The sequence below is a fragment of the Protopterus annectens genome, chromosome 3.part0 (genome assembly GCF_019279795.1).
Source record: "Protopterus annectens isolate FY-2018-M chromosome 3.part0, PAN1.0, whole genome shotgun sequence".
Taxonomy (NCBI): Eukaryota; Metazoa; Chordata; order Ceratodontiformes; family Protopteridae; genus Protopterus; species Protopterus annectens.
Window position 1 is genome coordinate 936,626,573 of NC_056731.1, and position 17,363 is coordinate 936,643,935.

The window sequence follows — 17,363 nt, forward strand, 5'->3', positions numbered from 1 at the left end:
TTCACTGTTGCAGTATTCACGCCCACCCTCCTCCCTCTTGTCCTTTTCCCTTCTGGATGTTCTGATTCCCTCTTTTTTTCCTTGGAATAGCACTCTTACTAGGGCTCTCCGTTCTGAGAATGGAATGTCCAGCTGCCACCTTTATGCACTATGCTACACGAGGAACATGCGTTTGACATACGGCATACCTTTAATAAACCTAAAAGCTTTGTTATACTGGCTGGACCTCTGGCTGCCGTTGGCAGGGGATCCCAATTGCAATGAATACTGCAACAGTGAAGACAAGACCTCTACCATTAGGATAAGATCTTACTTAATTGTACTTTCCTATGGCTCAGTTGTGTAAGTGCATTCTCCGATGGACCCTAGCTATTCAGTGGTCAGTTCTTTGCCATCCGTTGTCCTTTCTGATCAAACTCACTCAAGTATGCAAAGGCCTATGTTGGTGGATTTAGTCAGACTATGTTTCCCAAGGCAGCCCTCTTGCACTTCCACCCTCAGTAGCCACAATAACCACATATGCCTCCCAAATGGGGTGTGGGGGGCATTTATTGGAGCAGATAGTCAAAGGCATGTGGTCCCCAGAAAAGACCAATTCGCAGGTCAATATTTTAGAGACTGTAAGGTACACTCCATGCTGGTATGTGCTGCTGAATGAGATAGTCTGCACTGTGCAGGTACTCAAAAGCTTGAGTACAAGGTAGTATGGTTTAATCTATGGTGGCCAGGTATGGGTAGTTCATACTGCTGTTCAGTTTTTTATATAGGCTTCTAGTGGTAATGTTTGCAATATTTGAACATTTGTGGCCCATTACACCCCAGAGTTTCATCCTGTTGTATGTTAACAGGGTGTGAATTAAGCAACAGTGTAAAACTTTTTCTATATTTGCCGTATTTGTAAATTTTTTTGTCATAGGTAACTGATGAGGGAAATAGATAATCTCAGAATGCAAAAAAGTTAAAGCAGAGGTTGTACAGAACTGAAATATTTTATTACATTGAGACTAAGAAAGGTAATGCATTTGACTTCTTTTGTCTCATCTTCCCTTATTTGTGTTCTCTCCTGATTTTTTTTTTTTTCTGTATTTGTGCCTGCAGACCATGTAGCTTTCAATATGACTCTACCAGTTTATTCACCATCACAGTGGACAGAGATAGTTGTATGACAGTAATCCAGACAGCCGTAGGAGATTCAGTTTTTCTAACCTTTAGCCTAATTCAGTTGACCCTTTCATTCACAGACATAAGGGCCTTTTATGACTTCCTGTTTGAGATTTCATAGTCCTGCTTATGCTGTATGAAGACTACCTTTTGGTTTGACAGAGTCGAGCCCCCAGTCCCTGGTCCTGTACCATAATAGTCTAACACCTCTATTTCTTTCCAGTGGGGGGGGGGGTAGCATTGCAGTAGGCCATACTGCCTCCTTCCCTCCAGAATAAGTGATCTGGCATTGACCAGTCATTCTTACCATCCTTTGTCAACTCCCATAGTGCCTGGGACACTTGCTGCATCCATTCCAATTAAGTTACAGTTCAGGCTTTACCATGTGTTTGCTATGTAACCAACTTTTTTCTACTGATTTCCTTCTGCGTAGCTTGAATATTGAATCACTTTCCAGTTGCCTGCCTCTCTTTCCCATACCATATATGCACTTCTTGTATCTTACCTTGTGTGATGGTGTTATAACTGGGTCTTGCCTTGATTCTCCTTCCTGTTAATATTGGATGGTGCAGTGGTACAGCAGTAGCATTGTCGCCTCACAGCAAGAGGTTCTTCAGTTCAATTCTCAGCTGGAGTGCCTTTTGTGCGGAGTCTGCATATCCTCCCTGCATTCATGTGGGTTTTCTCCGGGTATTCTTGTTTCCTCCCATGTTACAAAGACATGCATCTAGAGAGTTTCTCCTTGGGCCTCTGCTGAAAATTGGCTTAGTTCCAAGTCAGACTTTTCCAGCAAACAAATATTAAATAAATAAAATAATATGCTACTGTATGAGCCTGTCAAAGGATCCATGCCTGATTTCCTTCTCCTACTTCCATCACATCTTACAGATGTAAGTTAAAATGCCCCTACCCTAATTTTATTTCTGACATTTACTATCAGTTCGGTAGTATGGTTCCCAGGCACACTCATTCCTGTTGCCACACCCTTCTTCTACCAAGTAGATTGAAAGCAACAACTTAACCTTTGGTATATATCAAGTTAGGTTATACCATGTGTTTCCTTCTGTTGAGCATGGCATCCTTTCTTTTAGGTATATTTATTTATATAGTACTGCTTATAAGGGAGGCTAGTACCCACTTTAACCCCACTTTTCAAAATGTCTTTCTGTAGTAATTTAATAAATGTGTTAAGGGGTGCTCATTCCCCTTACAAAGTAGTAGTACTGAAGATGAAGGTTGTACAAGAGAGACACCATTTTAATAAAAAAATAAATTTGTCTGTACCATAATTTACAGATAACAGAAAGTGAGGGCACACACTAAAAACTACAGTCACATAACCTCTTTCTCCTTTATTCTGAGCTACCTGGTTTGGTTGTTTTGTCTCTACTGTACCTCAAAATGCTAAGCAGTTTTTAGTCTACTTTTCCTTTCCAGCTTTTTGAGGTTTTAACTGCTGGCCATGTGAGTGATAACCCTTCTACCTGTTTCCCTCTCTTCCTATTTCTCTGTCTCTCTCTCTCTCTCTCTGTCTCTCTTGCTGTCTGCTGATTAGCTCCCTCCTCGCATTTAGTACTCCCATAGATTTCTCCATTAGTACCAGAGCAAAGTTAATTTATTTCCTGGGCAGTCCAAGAACCCTAATGCCAATTTATTCTTGGTCCAGAGTGTTCTAAATGGGAAGTGCCCTAACTCCCACTAGCTCAATCATGGTTAATTACCCCACCCTACTAAATTGCATAGCCCTACCAGGACCTTAACTGTAGCTCTAAAACTTCCACCTGGCCCCTAACCATAGCACTCCCCTCCCTAACCCTAAAGTTCCTCAAGCTGTCCCTAAACTTAAAGTTCCACTGTCCCCCTCCATAAGCCTAAAACTACATTCCTGCTTCCTAAACTTTAGGTTCCCAGTTTCACCCTAAACTCTTACCACTCCCTTCATTGAACCTAAACCCACTACTGATCTGATCTCTGCTTGAAACCCTTATCTGTACTCCCTTCCTCTCCCACTCCTTCCCAGTAGCTGCTGAATTTAACTTGCTAGAATGCGGCTACTGTATTCAGGGTGAGATGTGGCATGTCCACTCTTTCCACACAGCCACCCCACCTTGACCGAGCAGTTGTCAAGCTCAATGGCAGGCATCTTGGCTGTGTGAGCTACAAAGGCACTCAAGTTGGTGCTTGTAGTAGACATTTATTTTTAATGCTGATCATCATAGGTGGAATATGTGTGTATAGTGCTGTTTGTTGTGCTTTTTTTATGTCCCTTTTGTCCCATGCAGACTGGTAAGCAAGACATCTACCTTAGCTGGCTAAGACCATTAGTTTCTCTGTTTGAGAGACGTACCCATTACTCCACAGGGACGAGAGACATTGAGGGAAGCTGTTGTATAGGCAGTAATGAGGACTGTTTATGCCCTAGTCAATTTCATGGTACCTGAGGGTGTTTGTTATTGTCCTAACCCCATCCCCTGGTCATATGAGCACCTGCATCATCATCCGGACTTGTCTATGCCCCTTTATACAGTGCATGCATTTTTCCTTTGCATGCAGTGCAAATGGTTACTACCGTCAGTGGCTTGGGTGGTCACATTCCATGTCCAGCCTGCAGTGACTGGATAAAGCTTTTTCTTATTCTGTCTGGTGCCATAATCAGCATGCCAGGAAGAAACCACCTTCTTCCCAGGACAGGCATGACCAACCTCCTTTCTCTGTACCGTCGAGCACCTGAGTTGCTAACTGGACCTGGGTTGCTTGAACCTCAGGTCTTTATTTTTTCTACACCACCAATGCAGGTGTTGCATAGATTGCCACCAAATTTTTTTGTATTTACTGTCTGGACTGAATTTTCCTCCTAGAATGAGCAGGTTAATATCATCATAACTACATTGTTAACAAAATTGAAAATAAGTCATACTGTAAACTACTAAAAGATCTGTGTTAGAGCTATACCTAATATCATAGGTTCATTCAAGTTTCACTGTGGGATTGATTATTTTTTCTTAAATTTTAAGCTGTTCTATATCCCTTTGTGTTCAGAAGATTGCTTTCTTACAGTAGTGTCTTTTTATTGGTATGACAGGGTTTTTTTTTTAATTCTCGTTAAAACAGTCACATGGGACAGATAGCTTCATATACGATACATGTATCAGCCAGTGTTAAGCTTTCCTGAGTCTGCAGTAATCCTGTGAATTTTAGGCATTAATAATGAGAAGTATTTATGTAAAGCAGTAAAAACTGTAATTATTAAACAGAATGAAATAGTATAATAGTTTGATATGAAACCATGAAAATGTGACATGTAAACTTTTTATATTGTAAATTTCAGGCCATGAAGGCACCTGAGCTCAAGGAAAAATTAGAAGAATCAGAGAAACTTATAAAGGAGCTAACAGTCACGTGGGAGGAAAAACTAAGAAAAACTGAAGAAATTGCACAGGTTTGTTAAGACTCCTTTTTTAACTTCATATTATGTGTTGTGCTTTCCTCTAGTGGGGAAATGAGAAATTGCAGTGATTAAAGTATCAATTTCCAGTATATGGTTACCAGGGGTCCCTTTCACATGGTCGACTTTTCAGAAAGTCGACTTTCATATGGCCTAGACCATATTATCGACTTTCGAAAAGCCGACCGTGGGGAACCGCTATCTCCATACAGTGTGTAATGGGAAGCTTTCCTTCTTCCACACTGTAGAGCGATCTCAGAGTTGGTACATTACAGTTATGGGGGGATGGGGGTTGCAGAGGGGGCTTGCCCCCCTGCTAACACTTGAAAGGTAAGTGTTTGTTGTGTGTTTTCTGTTTATTTTACATGGTTGGCTTTTCGAAAGTCGATCATATAGTGTCAGCCATATGAAAGTCAACTTTCTGAAAAGTCGACCATGTAAAGTAGACCCGGTTACCAGAACATCATAGATTTAGATTTGGAATTGGCAGGTCTAATTTACTTTGGAGAAAACATTTTTATATTTGCCAGAAAGTGTATTTCATTAAGTATTTACAGATATGTTGAGCCAAATAGAAAAGTTCCAAGCATATTGAACTAGGAGCTTGAATGTGTATTGGGCTTAAATCTGTGTGAAAAATTTTGAGTGTCCTATTTTGTAAAAATCAGGTTTTGTACAGTTTTCTAAAATCATTGTTTTTCCCCATGGTAAAGCTTTCATTCTCCTTCACCATATAGCCTTAGGCTTTATGCAGTTAGTTGTGAGGTAAGTACACCTCCTATAAAGTGGCATTTTCTTTTTTTTTTTTTCCCAAAACATTTAATTTTTCATTATAAACATAAGCAAATGTACATGTAACAAATACAATAAAATAAAACTATTTACAGTATTTAAATTCATCCATGATAAACTATCATTTTATCCATGAGAAGTTATCAGTATTTGTTCAAAAGGTTTTCCAGTTTTTGCCATGCTATTTTTATGAGTAATTTTATGAGTTCTATAACAAATGGTTTGCAGTTCTTTTTTACAAACAGCTTTTGCTAAAGTAATAAATCATTTAAACATCAAATCTTGTTTACTTTTCCAGTTCAAAGTAATAACTTTTCTGGCAAATGCAAGAATTGACCAGAGTAACGGAGTCAGAGATTTAGGTATTACATTAGGTATAGGAACATTGAATAGGATTAGTGAGTTAGAAATATGACAGTTATCAGACCATAAAGCATTTACGAAATATCTGAAGTCTTTCCAGTATTGAACAACATTTCTACATTCAATGAACATGTGAACCCAGTTGGCCGTCACATTTCCAATATTTACTTTCACTGGTTTTGAGTATAAGATTTATTTTATGTGGAGTATAGAAACTCCTATTCATACCTGCGGTGGTGGTGCTGCGGTAGCATTGTCGCCTCACAGTAAGACGCTGTCCGGTTCGATTCTCAGCTAGAGCGTCTTCTGCGTGAAGACATGCGCAAATGGGCGTACCTTCGTTGAAGGTTGTGCGTCAGGGCTGGTAACTTGGCACGTAAAGATAAACTACCAATCATTAGCGGACCGGAGTTCCACTGTGGCAACCCCTAACCGGGAAAAGCCGAAAGACACAGCAATAGAAACTCCTATTCATAAATTTCCATGTATACAATCTCCAGTATAATGGAGGGGGTATCATACGTAGAATTCAATAACAATTTTTTGGATTCATCAGATATTTGTTCTCCATTAATCTTTGCATAGTAATTCCAAAAATCTGAGTCAAACTTTAGACTGTCTTCTTTTAGTATCTTATAGATAGGTGCGAGACTTAAATTTTGATCTGTCTTTTCAAGACACCTAATAAAAAGCTGGATCAAACTAGGTATAGATTTAGTCTCTAGTTTGATTGATACTCTCATTTTGTTTTCTATAAACTGTCGTAATGAGTGTATAAACAACCAACTGACTTGACTATTATCAAAACTGCATAAAAGAGTTTAGTGGTTTAACACTCTTATTTTCAATAAACTGATGCCAGAATGTCAAGTTATTTTCCTTTAATTTTTGCATCGCAGTGATGTTAAAAGAATGTTGGTCAAGTTATTTTCCTTTACTTTTTGCATCGCATTGATGTTGAAAGATTGTTGGCAATCAGGGGAGTATGCTATAGGGAATATAAGAAATAGAAATCGTTTAATGTTGTAATTACAATCAGTTATATTTTTAAAGTGATTAAATATTTGATTAATGCCATAAGAAAAATTATAAAACTTCTTATTAAATAAACAAAATTCACGTAAAAGCCAATGAACTCTTATTCCATAGTGTTCCTTAAATTAATTTTCTATAGTCTGACATCAGAATCTCATGTATTGTTTTCCAGTCAGATATATCGATAGGTGTGATCCAATGTAATATTACATTAATTGTAACTGATTTGGAATAAAGATGTAAGCTAGGGAATGCTATCCCATTACTGTTCCAAGCTCTAATGTGCCATTTATATGCAATCCTAGATTTTAAGGGGAACCATAAAAATTTAAGTAACATGGAATCTAATTTTTTAAATAAGTTTTTGGGAGATGTAGTATCAATGACTATATAAAACAAAACTTTTAGGTAAAATTATCATTTTAATTAGAGAGAACCTATCCTCCATTGTGAATAACTTTTTATTCCATCTTTTGATTAGTTTACTAATGGTGGTTATTAAATTACTGTAGTTTAGTTTAACAGACTCTTTCCATGTACTCTTGATACTGACACCCAAATATTCTAATACATCATTCTCCCAATTAAACAGGCAGATGTTCTTCGTGTTTTACTGTTGCAATCATTACAATTGGGTTATCCTGCTGGCAGGCTACCCTCAGTTGGCTTGAATTCCAAAGTCTAGGTCCGGCGTCGGTTGCTGTCGCCTCTTCCCTGACGTCAGTGCGCCAGGGGTATAAAATATGCAGCCAACGCCATTTTCTTCAGTCTTTCTTGCCTCGCGGTGCCCGAAGCAAAAGCAGTTCACAAGTGCCGGTCGGCCGACTCCTGAGATTTTCGTGTTCGAATTTCAGATCCGAAGTCTTCACTAAAAGCTAAGTACCCCATTAGGGAAACTTTTCTTGCTCCAGACCAATGTCAGAAAAAGTTAATTGTATTTCTTGTGGGAAGCGCAAATACCTCATAAGGACTTTCATTCTTACTGTATTCCTTGCCTAGGCCCTGACCACGACATTGCTAGTTGTTGGTTTTGTGCTTGATTTAACCAACGCACTATTAAGCGTCGGTACGATTTCGCATTTCACTATTTTGGCAGAAGATTTAACTATACAGTGTCGTCAGATAGCCATCCGACTGCCGGAATTCACAAGAAACGCAAAGAAAAGGACAGGCATCCGAGGTTCAAAACTGACGACGAGGCTTCTTCTAAGCCAGTCGCCGGTTCTCAGTGAGGCACCTTCGCAGCCCCTGACAACTACTACTTTAGACTCACAGGCCGCTACCGACACCCACGTGGAGTCGACCAGGCTGCTGAAAGCTCAAGGTATTGGAACTTCGGAAACTATTCCCTCAGATGGGTCCGGAGCCGCTGAGCAGGCATCGGCTTCTGAGGGTGTTTTCAGACCTACTCAGTTATATGTTAAAACGACTTCAGCTTCAAAGGCAAAGACTAAAGCACCAATAAAACATGCAGATGCCCAAAATGGCCGAAGACCTAATTACTTTGATCAGGGGTTCCCATCCCCCTCCTGATAAGAGGCCTAGGCAAGAGACAGAATATGAATCTTCAGATCAGGTTTCCATTTCATCTGTTTCCTCTTCTGATCAGGGATACTCTCTTCCTCCCTATGAGGATTCTAATGCTGAAGAATCTATCCCTTCACCCTCTCCTCCTGAGGATTATTCTTTTGGGGAAACTTTACATACCATGAGGGAGCATTTCCACTGGGAGAGCCAAGATTATTTAGAATCTAAGAAAAGGTTCAGAGACTTCCTTTTACTACCACAACACAGGCCCCTAGCTATTCCACCTGTGTTAGACATTGTAGATGTATTTTCAGAGTCCAGTCTGACCCCTGACTCCTTACCCTCCAGCTCCTGTTAAACAAGACAGGTACTACAGGGTTCCTGACTCTCCTAAATTCCTTTTCAAAAACCCTGCTGCTGACCCAGAAACTATCTCTGAGTCCCAAAGGGGTCAAGGCTTCCACTGCAAAAAACCCTACTCCCTCTGACAGGGATTCTAGGGCACTGGACAGATGGGGAAAAAATATTTACACTTCTGCTACCTTGGCTATAAGGACTTTAAATTGTCAGTTTCATATGCTCAAATATCAGCAATATGTTATGTCACTGCTTAAACAGAAAATGTTGATAAATTCTGAATGTGCAGAAAACAAAGAAATGCAGGATTTATTGCATGCAGCTGAACAAGTTAGAAAGCATACTTTGCAATGTGGTTTTGATTCTGGAGGCCTCCTGCAGGGCCGCAGTTACGGGTTCGGTCATTAGGAGGCATGCTTGGTTAAAGGAACAAAATCTACCTGATCATGTTAAAGCAAAATTATTAGATGATCCATTACAGCATGATACTTTGTTTGATGTTAAGGCAGAAGAGGTGTTGAAGAAAATGGAGGACAAAGCTAAATCTATGCAAACAGTCAAGGATTTCTTACAGGTACAGCCACCAAGATTTAGCAGAAACTGGCCTACAAATAATTGGTCCTTTCCAGTGTCAGACAGGCCACAAAAGGGCAGATACAGACACCCTAGAGAGAGATCTCGGCCCCAAGGTTCGTACAGGTCTAAACAATGATGGGGTGCTTCTACCTCCAAAACTGGAGAAGTCACATCACAGCCATACAGGAAACAGTCCCATTGACTTCCCCCTGCCTGCGCCAAGCACTTATCTTCTGGCAGCACCTTTAGGGGGAAATACTAGCACTTTTTTCTCAAAAGTGGCACCTAATAACCCAGGACAAATGCATCTTAAACATAGTGTCACAAGGCTACAAGTTTCACTTCCATACCCTGCCAAGGGCAAACGGTTGGAGAGACCTGCCAAAACATCAATGGGCAGAAGCGCAAAAACAAGTCTCATCCCTCATGGACATGAGGGCCATTCAACAAGTACCAGAGCAAGAGCAGGGACAAGGATTCTATTCAAGACTGTTCTTGGTACCCAGAAAGGACAAAGCCTGGAGACCAGTACTGAACCTATCTATTCTAAACACATATCTGGATATTCCAAAATTCAAAATGTTGACTCTACAGCAGCTTCTGCCCATGTTGGCCAAGAAGGCTTGGCTTGTGACTTTAGATCTAAAAGAGGCATACCTGCATGTCCCAATCAGACAAACATGCAGAAGATACCTCAGATTCAAAGCTGGCTCAATGCACTACAGAGAGCAAGGACATTTTACTGCAGCATCTGGTGTTTGTAAAGAGATTAATACCATGCCTAGGATACACAGTCAATGAACAGAAATCAAAACTAGTACCCTCTCAAGAGATAATAATATTCCTGGGTGCAAGCTTAAATGCAACTCCCCAGATGGTTTATCTCACGCCAGACAAACAAAGGCAACTGACTACCTATTTCAAACTGTTGGTAGCAAAGGCCTAGTTATCTGCAAGAAAAATTCTGCATGCTTTGGGCTTCATGGCATCCTGCATTCTACTAATTCCGTATGCAAGACTGCATATGAGTAAACTTCAGTGGTACCTAAAAAGTGTTTGGACTCAACATTGCCACAGCCTGGAAACAATAGATGTTCATCGTGTTACACTGCTGCAGTCATTACACTTGGGTTATCCTGCCGTCAGGCGGTCCCGCAGTCGGCCCAAATTCCAAAGTCTTGGTCTGGCGTCGGTTGCTGTCGCTTCTTCCCTGACGTCAGTGCGCCAGGGGTATATAAGATGCATCCAACGCCATTTTCTTCAGTCTTTCTTGCCGCGCAGTGCCCGAAGCAGAAGCAGTTCGCAAGTGCCAGTCGGCCGACTCCTGAGATTTTTGAAGTCGAATTTCAGATCCGAAGTCTTCAGTAAAGCTAAGTACCCCGTTGGGGAAACTTTTTTTCTTGCCTCAGACCGATGTCAGAAAAAGTTAATTATATTTCTTGTGGGAAGCAAATACCTCATAAGGACTTCCACTCTTACTGTATTCCATGCCTAGGCCCTGATCACGATGTCACTAGTTGTCGGTTTTGTGCTAGATTTAACAAACGAACTATAAAAAGATGTTTTGATTTTGCTTTGCACTACTTTGGCCGAAGGTTCAATTATAAGATGCCGTCAGATCAGCCGACGACCTCAGTACCGAAAAAACGCAAAGACAAGGATAAAGAGAGGTATCCAAAGTCCAAAACCGATGACGAAACCTCTTCTAGGCCAGTTGCTGGTTCTCAGTGAGGCGCTTTTGCAGCCCCTGACACCCGCTACCTCAGAGCCACGGGCTGCTTCCAACTCCCACGTGGAGACATCTAGGCCTCTGGAAACTCAAGGTATTGGGCCTACGGAAACTAATCCCTCAGATGGGCCCAGAGCTGCTGAGCAGGCATCTGCTTCTGAGGGTGTTTTCAGACCTTCACAACTTACCATTAAAACAACAGCCAAGACGAAGGCACCACTAAAGACAAAGAAACAGATGTTTAAAATGGCCAAAGACCTCATTACTCTAATCAGGGGTTCCGATCCCCCTCCTGAGAAAAGGCCTAGGCAGGATACAGACCATGACTCCTCTGATCAGGTTTCCATTTCCTCTGATTCCTATTCAGACCAGGGATACTCTCTACCCCCCTATGAGGACTCTGATGCTGAAGATTGTATCCCTTCAGCCTCTCCTCCTGAGGATTATTCTTTTGGGGAAACTTTACATACCATGAGGGAGCATTTCCATTGGGAAAACCAGGATTACTCAGAATCCAAGAAAAGGCTCAGGGATTTCCTCAACACAGGCCCCTGGCTATTCCGCCTGTGCTAGATATTGTGGATGATGTGTTCTCTGAATCCAGTTTATCTCCTGACTCTTTGCCCCCTGCTCCAGCCAAGCCAGATAGGTATTATAGAATCCCCGACTCTCACAAGTTTCTTTACAAAAACCCTGCTGCTGATCCAGAGACTATTTCCCAGGGTCCAAAAGGGGTTAATGCTCACATTGCAAAAAATCCAGTACCCTCTGACAGAGATTCCAGAGCTTTGTATAGATGGGAGAAGAAGGTATACACTTCTGCAACTTTAGCAGTAAGAGCTTTAAATTGCCAGTTTCACATGCTTAAGTACCAACAATATTTAATGACTCAGTTAAAACAGAAAATGCTTGCAAGCACAAAAGCTCCTGATTGTAAAGAAATGCAGGATTTATTGCATGCAGTTGAACAGGTGGGAAAACATACTCTGCAATGTGGTTTTGATTCTTTAGAGGCCTCTTGTAGAGCCGCAGTTACAGGTTCTGTGATTCGAAGACATGCTTGGTTAAAAGAACAAAGTTTACCTGTTCATGTTAAGGTAAAATTATTGGATGCTCCTTTACAGCATGATACTTTGTTTGCTGTTAAGGCAGAGGAGGTGTTAAAGAAAATGGAGGATAAAGCTAAATCTATGCAAACAGTCAAGGATTTCTTACAGGTACAGCCACCTCGGTTTAGCAGAAATTGGCCAACAAAGAATTGGTCCTTTCCAGTGTCAGGCCACAGAGAGGCAGATACAGACGCCCAAGAGGCAGATCTCAACCCCAAGGCTCAAACAGACAACGACAGTGGGGCACCTCAACCCCAAAAGGTGGTGAGGACAAGTCTCAACCCTACTGGAAACAGTCACAATGACTTTCCCCTTCGTACGCCTAGCACGTCCCTTTTGGAAGCCCCCTTGGGGGGGGGGGGGACTAGCACATTTTTCTCAAAACTGGCAAAACAATCACCCAAGACAAATGGGTCCTGAATATTGTGTCTCAAGGTTACAGATTCCACTTTCATACTTTATCAAGGCTAAAAGGAATGCCAGACCTGCCACAAAATCAATGGGCAGAGGCACAAAAACAAATTTCAGCCCTCATGGACATGAGAGCTATTCAGAAAGTACCATAACAGGAACAAGGACAAGGATTTTACTCAAGACCCTTCCTGGTCCCCAGAAAGGACAATGCCTGGAGGCCCACACTAGACCTTTCAAATCTGAATACTTACCTGGATATTCCGAAATTCAAAATGTTGACATTACAGCAGCTTCTACCCATGCTGGGCAGAAAGGCTTGACTTGTTACTCTGGACCTCAGAGGCATACCTGCATGTCCCTATCAGACAAAATTGCAGAAGATACCTCAGATTCAAAGCAGGTACAATGCACTACCAATTCTCTGCACTGCCCTTTGGCTTACCTACTGTGCCCAGGGTCTTCACAAAGTGCCTGGCACCAGTAATTGCATTTTGCAGACAAAAAGGAATTCAAATATATCCATATCTAGATGACTGCCTCATTCAAGCAGAGACAAAGGACATTCTTCTACAGCATCTGGCATTTGTAAAAAAGTTGCTAATTTCTGTAGGATACACAGTAAGCGAAAAGAAGTCAAAACTAGTGCCCTCGTAACAGATTATATTCCTGGGTGCCAGCTTAAATACAACGGCCCAGATGGCTTACCTCACGCCAGACAAACATTCAACTAACTCAATATTTTCAATTGCTGGCAAGAAAGTCCCATCTTTCTGCAAGAAAAATTCTGCAGGCCGTGGGATTCATGGCATCTTGCATACTACTAATACCATATGCCAGACTGTATATGAGGAAATTACAGTGGTACCTGAAAAGTGTTTGGACTTAACACTCTCACAGTTTAGAAGCAGTAATACCAATGATTCCCTGCCTACAACAGGAGTTTCGATGGTGGGCACAGGCATGTCACCTAAACAAGGGTCAGCCTTTTACCCAACCCACAGCCAGGCAAACTCTAACAACAGATGCTTCGGATTACGCCTGGGGAGCACACAGGGCAGGAAAATGCATTCAGGGAAAGTGGACCACAGACCAGATGCATCTTCACATCAATCAAAAAGAGATGTTGGCTGTTCAAAATGCCCTAACAGCTTTCAAGGACCTTCTACATCCAGGACAATTACTACTAAAGACAGACAACACCACAGTAATGTGGTACATAAACAAGCAAGGGGGCACTCATTCTTATCCCCTATGCAGGCAAGCCATGACCTTGTGGAACACAGCTCTAACGTATCAAGTTCACCTGTAAGCACAATTCCCGCCAGGAAAGAAAAATACTTTGGCAGACGACCTAAGCAGAAATATCATGGACCCTCACAAATGGAAATTGAATCCACAAATCTTCAGCATGGTAACGCAAAAGTGGGGATGCCCAGACTTAGATCTTTTTGCCTCCCCACTGAATTGCCAACTACAAAAATTCTGAGTAAGGACTTATCACAAACAAGCATGGAAAGTGGATGCTGTTCTTTAAGCTGGAAAAACCTAAAAGCTTATGCCTTCCCGGCACTGCCTCTCCTTTCAAAGGTACTCCTGAAAGCCAGACAAGAAAAACCAGAGATGATCCTGATTGCTCCAGACTGGCCACGCCAGCACTGGTACCCTATCTTAAGGAACCTGGCTCAAGGCCCACCATGGATTTTGCCTCAAATTCCACACCTTCTGACTCAACAAAACAATCAGATCCTGCACGGTCAGCTCAAAACCCGAAACCTGGCTGCATGGCAGATACATTAGTCAAACAGACAACACCTCTCTCTAAAGCTGTTATGGATGCCATTTTGGAGGCCAGGAGGCCTAGCACCAGGAAAGCTTACTCAGAAAAATGGAAGAGATTCTGCGCCTGGAACTAGGCTCAAAGCCTTGACCCTCTTTTTCCAAACATTCCTCAGATTTTACAATACTTAACTGAGATGCTGGACAGAGGCCTATCCTTCTCGTCAATTAAGATCCACGCCTCTGCCATTTCAGCACATTACAACACGGATCATTTTTTATTCTCTCATCCCTTGCTAAAGCAGTACCTCAGAGGAGCTAAACACATAAGACCGCCCTGGAGAGCACCAAACACCAACTTGGGACCTCAATTTCGTTTTGGAAAAACTGACCCTACCACCTTTTGAGCCAGCCAATACAGCCGATCTAAAATTTTTATCATGGAAAACAGCTCTGCTCCTGGCAGTAACTTCAGCACGAAGAGTCTCAGAGCTACAGGCATTAATGGCAGTGGAACCTTTTATAATTTTTCATCAGGACAGGGTATCTTTAAGGACAAACCCTACCTTTATGCCAAAGGTGGTATCTAGTGTGGCTCTTAACCAAACCATCCATTTGCCAACTTTTTATCCAAACCCCCAGAATAAAGGGGAGAAACTTCTGCATTCTTTGGGCATACACAGGCAGCTATGCTTCTACTTGGACAAAACAAAGGCTTTCCGGAAAACTGAGCAACTGTTTGTAGCATATGCTGCAGGATCACAGGGCAAGGCTATCTCAAAGCAGACTATATCCAAATGGATAGACACTGTATTCGGTACTGCTACACTCAGCATGGAAAATCAGTCCCAAGGAACATTAGGCCACATTCCACCAGGGCAACAGCCACTTCAACAGCCTTTCTCAGAGGAGTACCTACCAAGGAAATTTTGGAGGCTGCAACTTGGAGTTCAGTGCACACCTTTACCAAGCATTACCACCTGCCTCTTTACTCTAAATCCAGAGCAGAATTTGCCACTGCAGTTCTGCAGGACCTCATAGCCAATCCTAACTCTCTATAGACCAGCCACCCAACCTCAGCTTTGGGATTCTACCAAAGTGTAATGACTGCAGCAGAGTAACACGATGAACATAGTACAGTTTTGTACCTATCAATGCAGAAAAACAGCGAACCAAGAAAAAATCAGTAAAGACCTTACTGATCCAAACCACAAGGACAGGTAACGAACAAAGTATGCCAATAAGTTTTCAAGCAAAAAGTTAAATTGTTGTAATCGAAACTCGATAATTCAGTAATCAGAATCCAGTAGAGTCAAAAATGCAGCAAAAAGTTTTAATAACCAACGAACAGACACAAGATAAACACGAGCACTTTCGCCTGGTCTTACCAGGCTTTTTCAAGTGTAACAAAGACAATGGAAATAATCAGCGTTTTTATAGCTGAAACAGTTTTGTACCTACCATAAATGTAGATGTTAGAGTGTTCACACTGCTGCAGTCCAGGTTACCCTCCCTCCATCCCCTTCTGATCTAGCCAGACTTAGCTATACCTTTCTATCCTATATAACCTTTGGGGTGTATTTGCCGGTAACTGAAGGTAATGTTTTTATTGTATATTTTTGATTAGCAATATATATTGCCTACCTATTTGGGGGCACCTGACATCTGGGGCAAGAAAAACTGAAGAAAATGGCGTCGGATGCATCTTATACCCCTGGCGCACTGACGTCAGGGAAGAAGCGACAGCAACTGATGCCAGACCAAGACTTTGGAATTCGGGCCGACTGTGGGACTGCCTGACGGCAGGATAACCCAAGTGTAATGACTGCAGCAGTGTGAACACTCGAACATCTACATTATGGTAGGTACAAAACTGTACTTTACTCTCCTTCCCTGCCTGCAACAGGAGTTTCGATGGTGGGCGAAGGCCTGTCACCAGAACAAGGGACAGCCATTCACTCTACCCCCACCCACACAGACTTTAACAACAGATGCATCGGATTATGCCTGGGGAGCCCACATGACAGGAAGATGTATTCAAGGCACATGGTCCGCAAACCAAATGCATCCTACATATCAATCAGAAACAGATGCTGGCTGTTCAAAATGCTCTGACAGCCTTCAAGGACCTACTTCATCCGGGACAACTACTGATAAAGACGGACAATACCACGGTCATGTGGTATATAAACAAGCAGGGAGGCACTCATTCTTACCCCCTGTGCAGACTACCCATGACTTTGTGGGACACAGCATTGACTTACCAAGTACATCTGCAGGCACAATTCCTGCCAGGAAAGATAAATAGTCTGTCAGACGAATTAAGCAGAAACCTCATGGATCCCCACGAGTGGAAATTGGATCCACAAGTCTTTAGCATGGTAGCAAGGAACTGAGGATGTCCGGACATAGATCTATTTGCCTCACCTCCCAACTGCCAACTGAAGAGATTCTGCACAAGGACTTATCACAGACAAGCATGGAAAGTGGATGCCCTATCTTTCAGCTGGAAAAACTTAACAGTATATGCCTTTCCTCCTCTGCCTCTCCTCCCCAAGGTACTCCTAAAGGTCAGACAGGAGAAGCCAAAAATGATACTGATTGCCCCAGACTGGCCACGCCAGTACTGGTATCCAATCCTAAGGAACTTGTCTCATTGCCCAGCCTGGACCTTACCACAAGTGCCTCATCTACTGTTACAGCAGAACAATCAGATCCTGCACAGCCAACTCAAGACCTTAAATCTGGCAGCATGGTGGATAATGTAGTCATAAAAAGCACACCTCTCACTAAAGCGGTGATTGATGTCATTTTGGAGGCCTGGAGGCCTAGTACTAGAAAATCCTATGGTGGAAAATGGAAGAGATTCTGTGCTTGGAACCAGGCACAAGGAATTGACAAAGTTGTACCAAACATTCCTCAGATTTTGCAACACTTGACTGAGATGCTGGACAAAGGCCTATCCTTTTCATCTAAAAAAATTCATGCCTCTGCCATTTCGGCTCATTACAATACAGAGCCACCAGTCTTTTCTCATCCTTTATTAAGGCAGTACCTCAGAGGGGCCAAAAAATTAAGG

General features: G+C 42.1%; 1 protein-coding gene across 1 annotated transcript in view; it reads left to right on the top strand.

Annotated features, from left to right (window-relative positions):
- KIF13A (kinesin family member 13A) overlaps positions 1–17,363 on the top strand; it is a 2,301,375-nt gene that overhangs the window by 40,321 nt on the left and 2,243,691 nt on the right. The window contains exon 2 of the mRNA XM_044065730.1: positions 4,490–4,600. Within this exon, the coding sequence (XP_043921665.1) occupies positions 4,490–4,600 (111 nt within the window). The remainder of the gene's footprint in view (positions 1–4,489; positions 4,601–17,363) is intronic.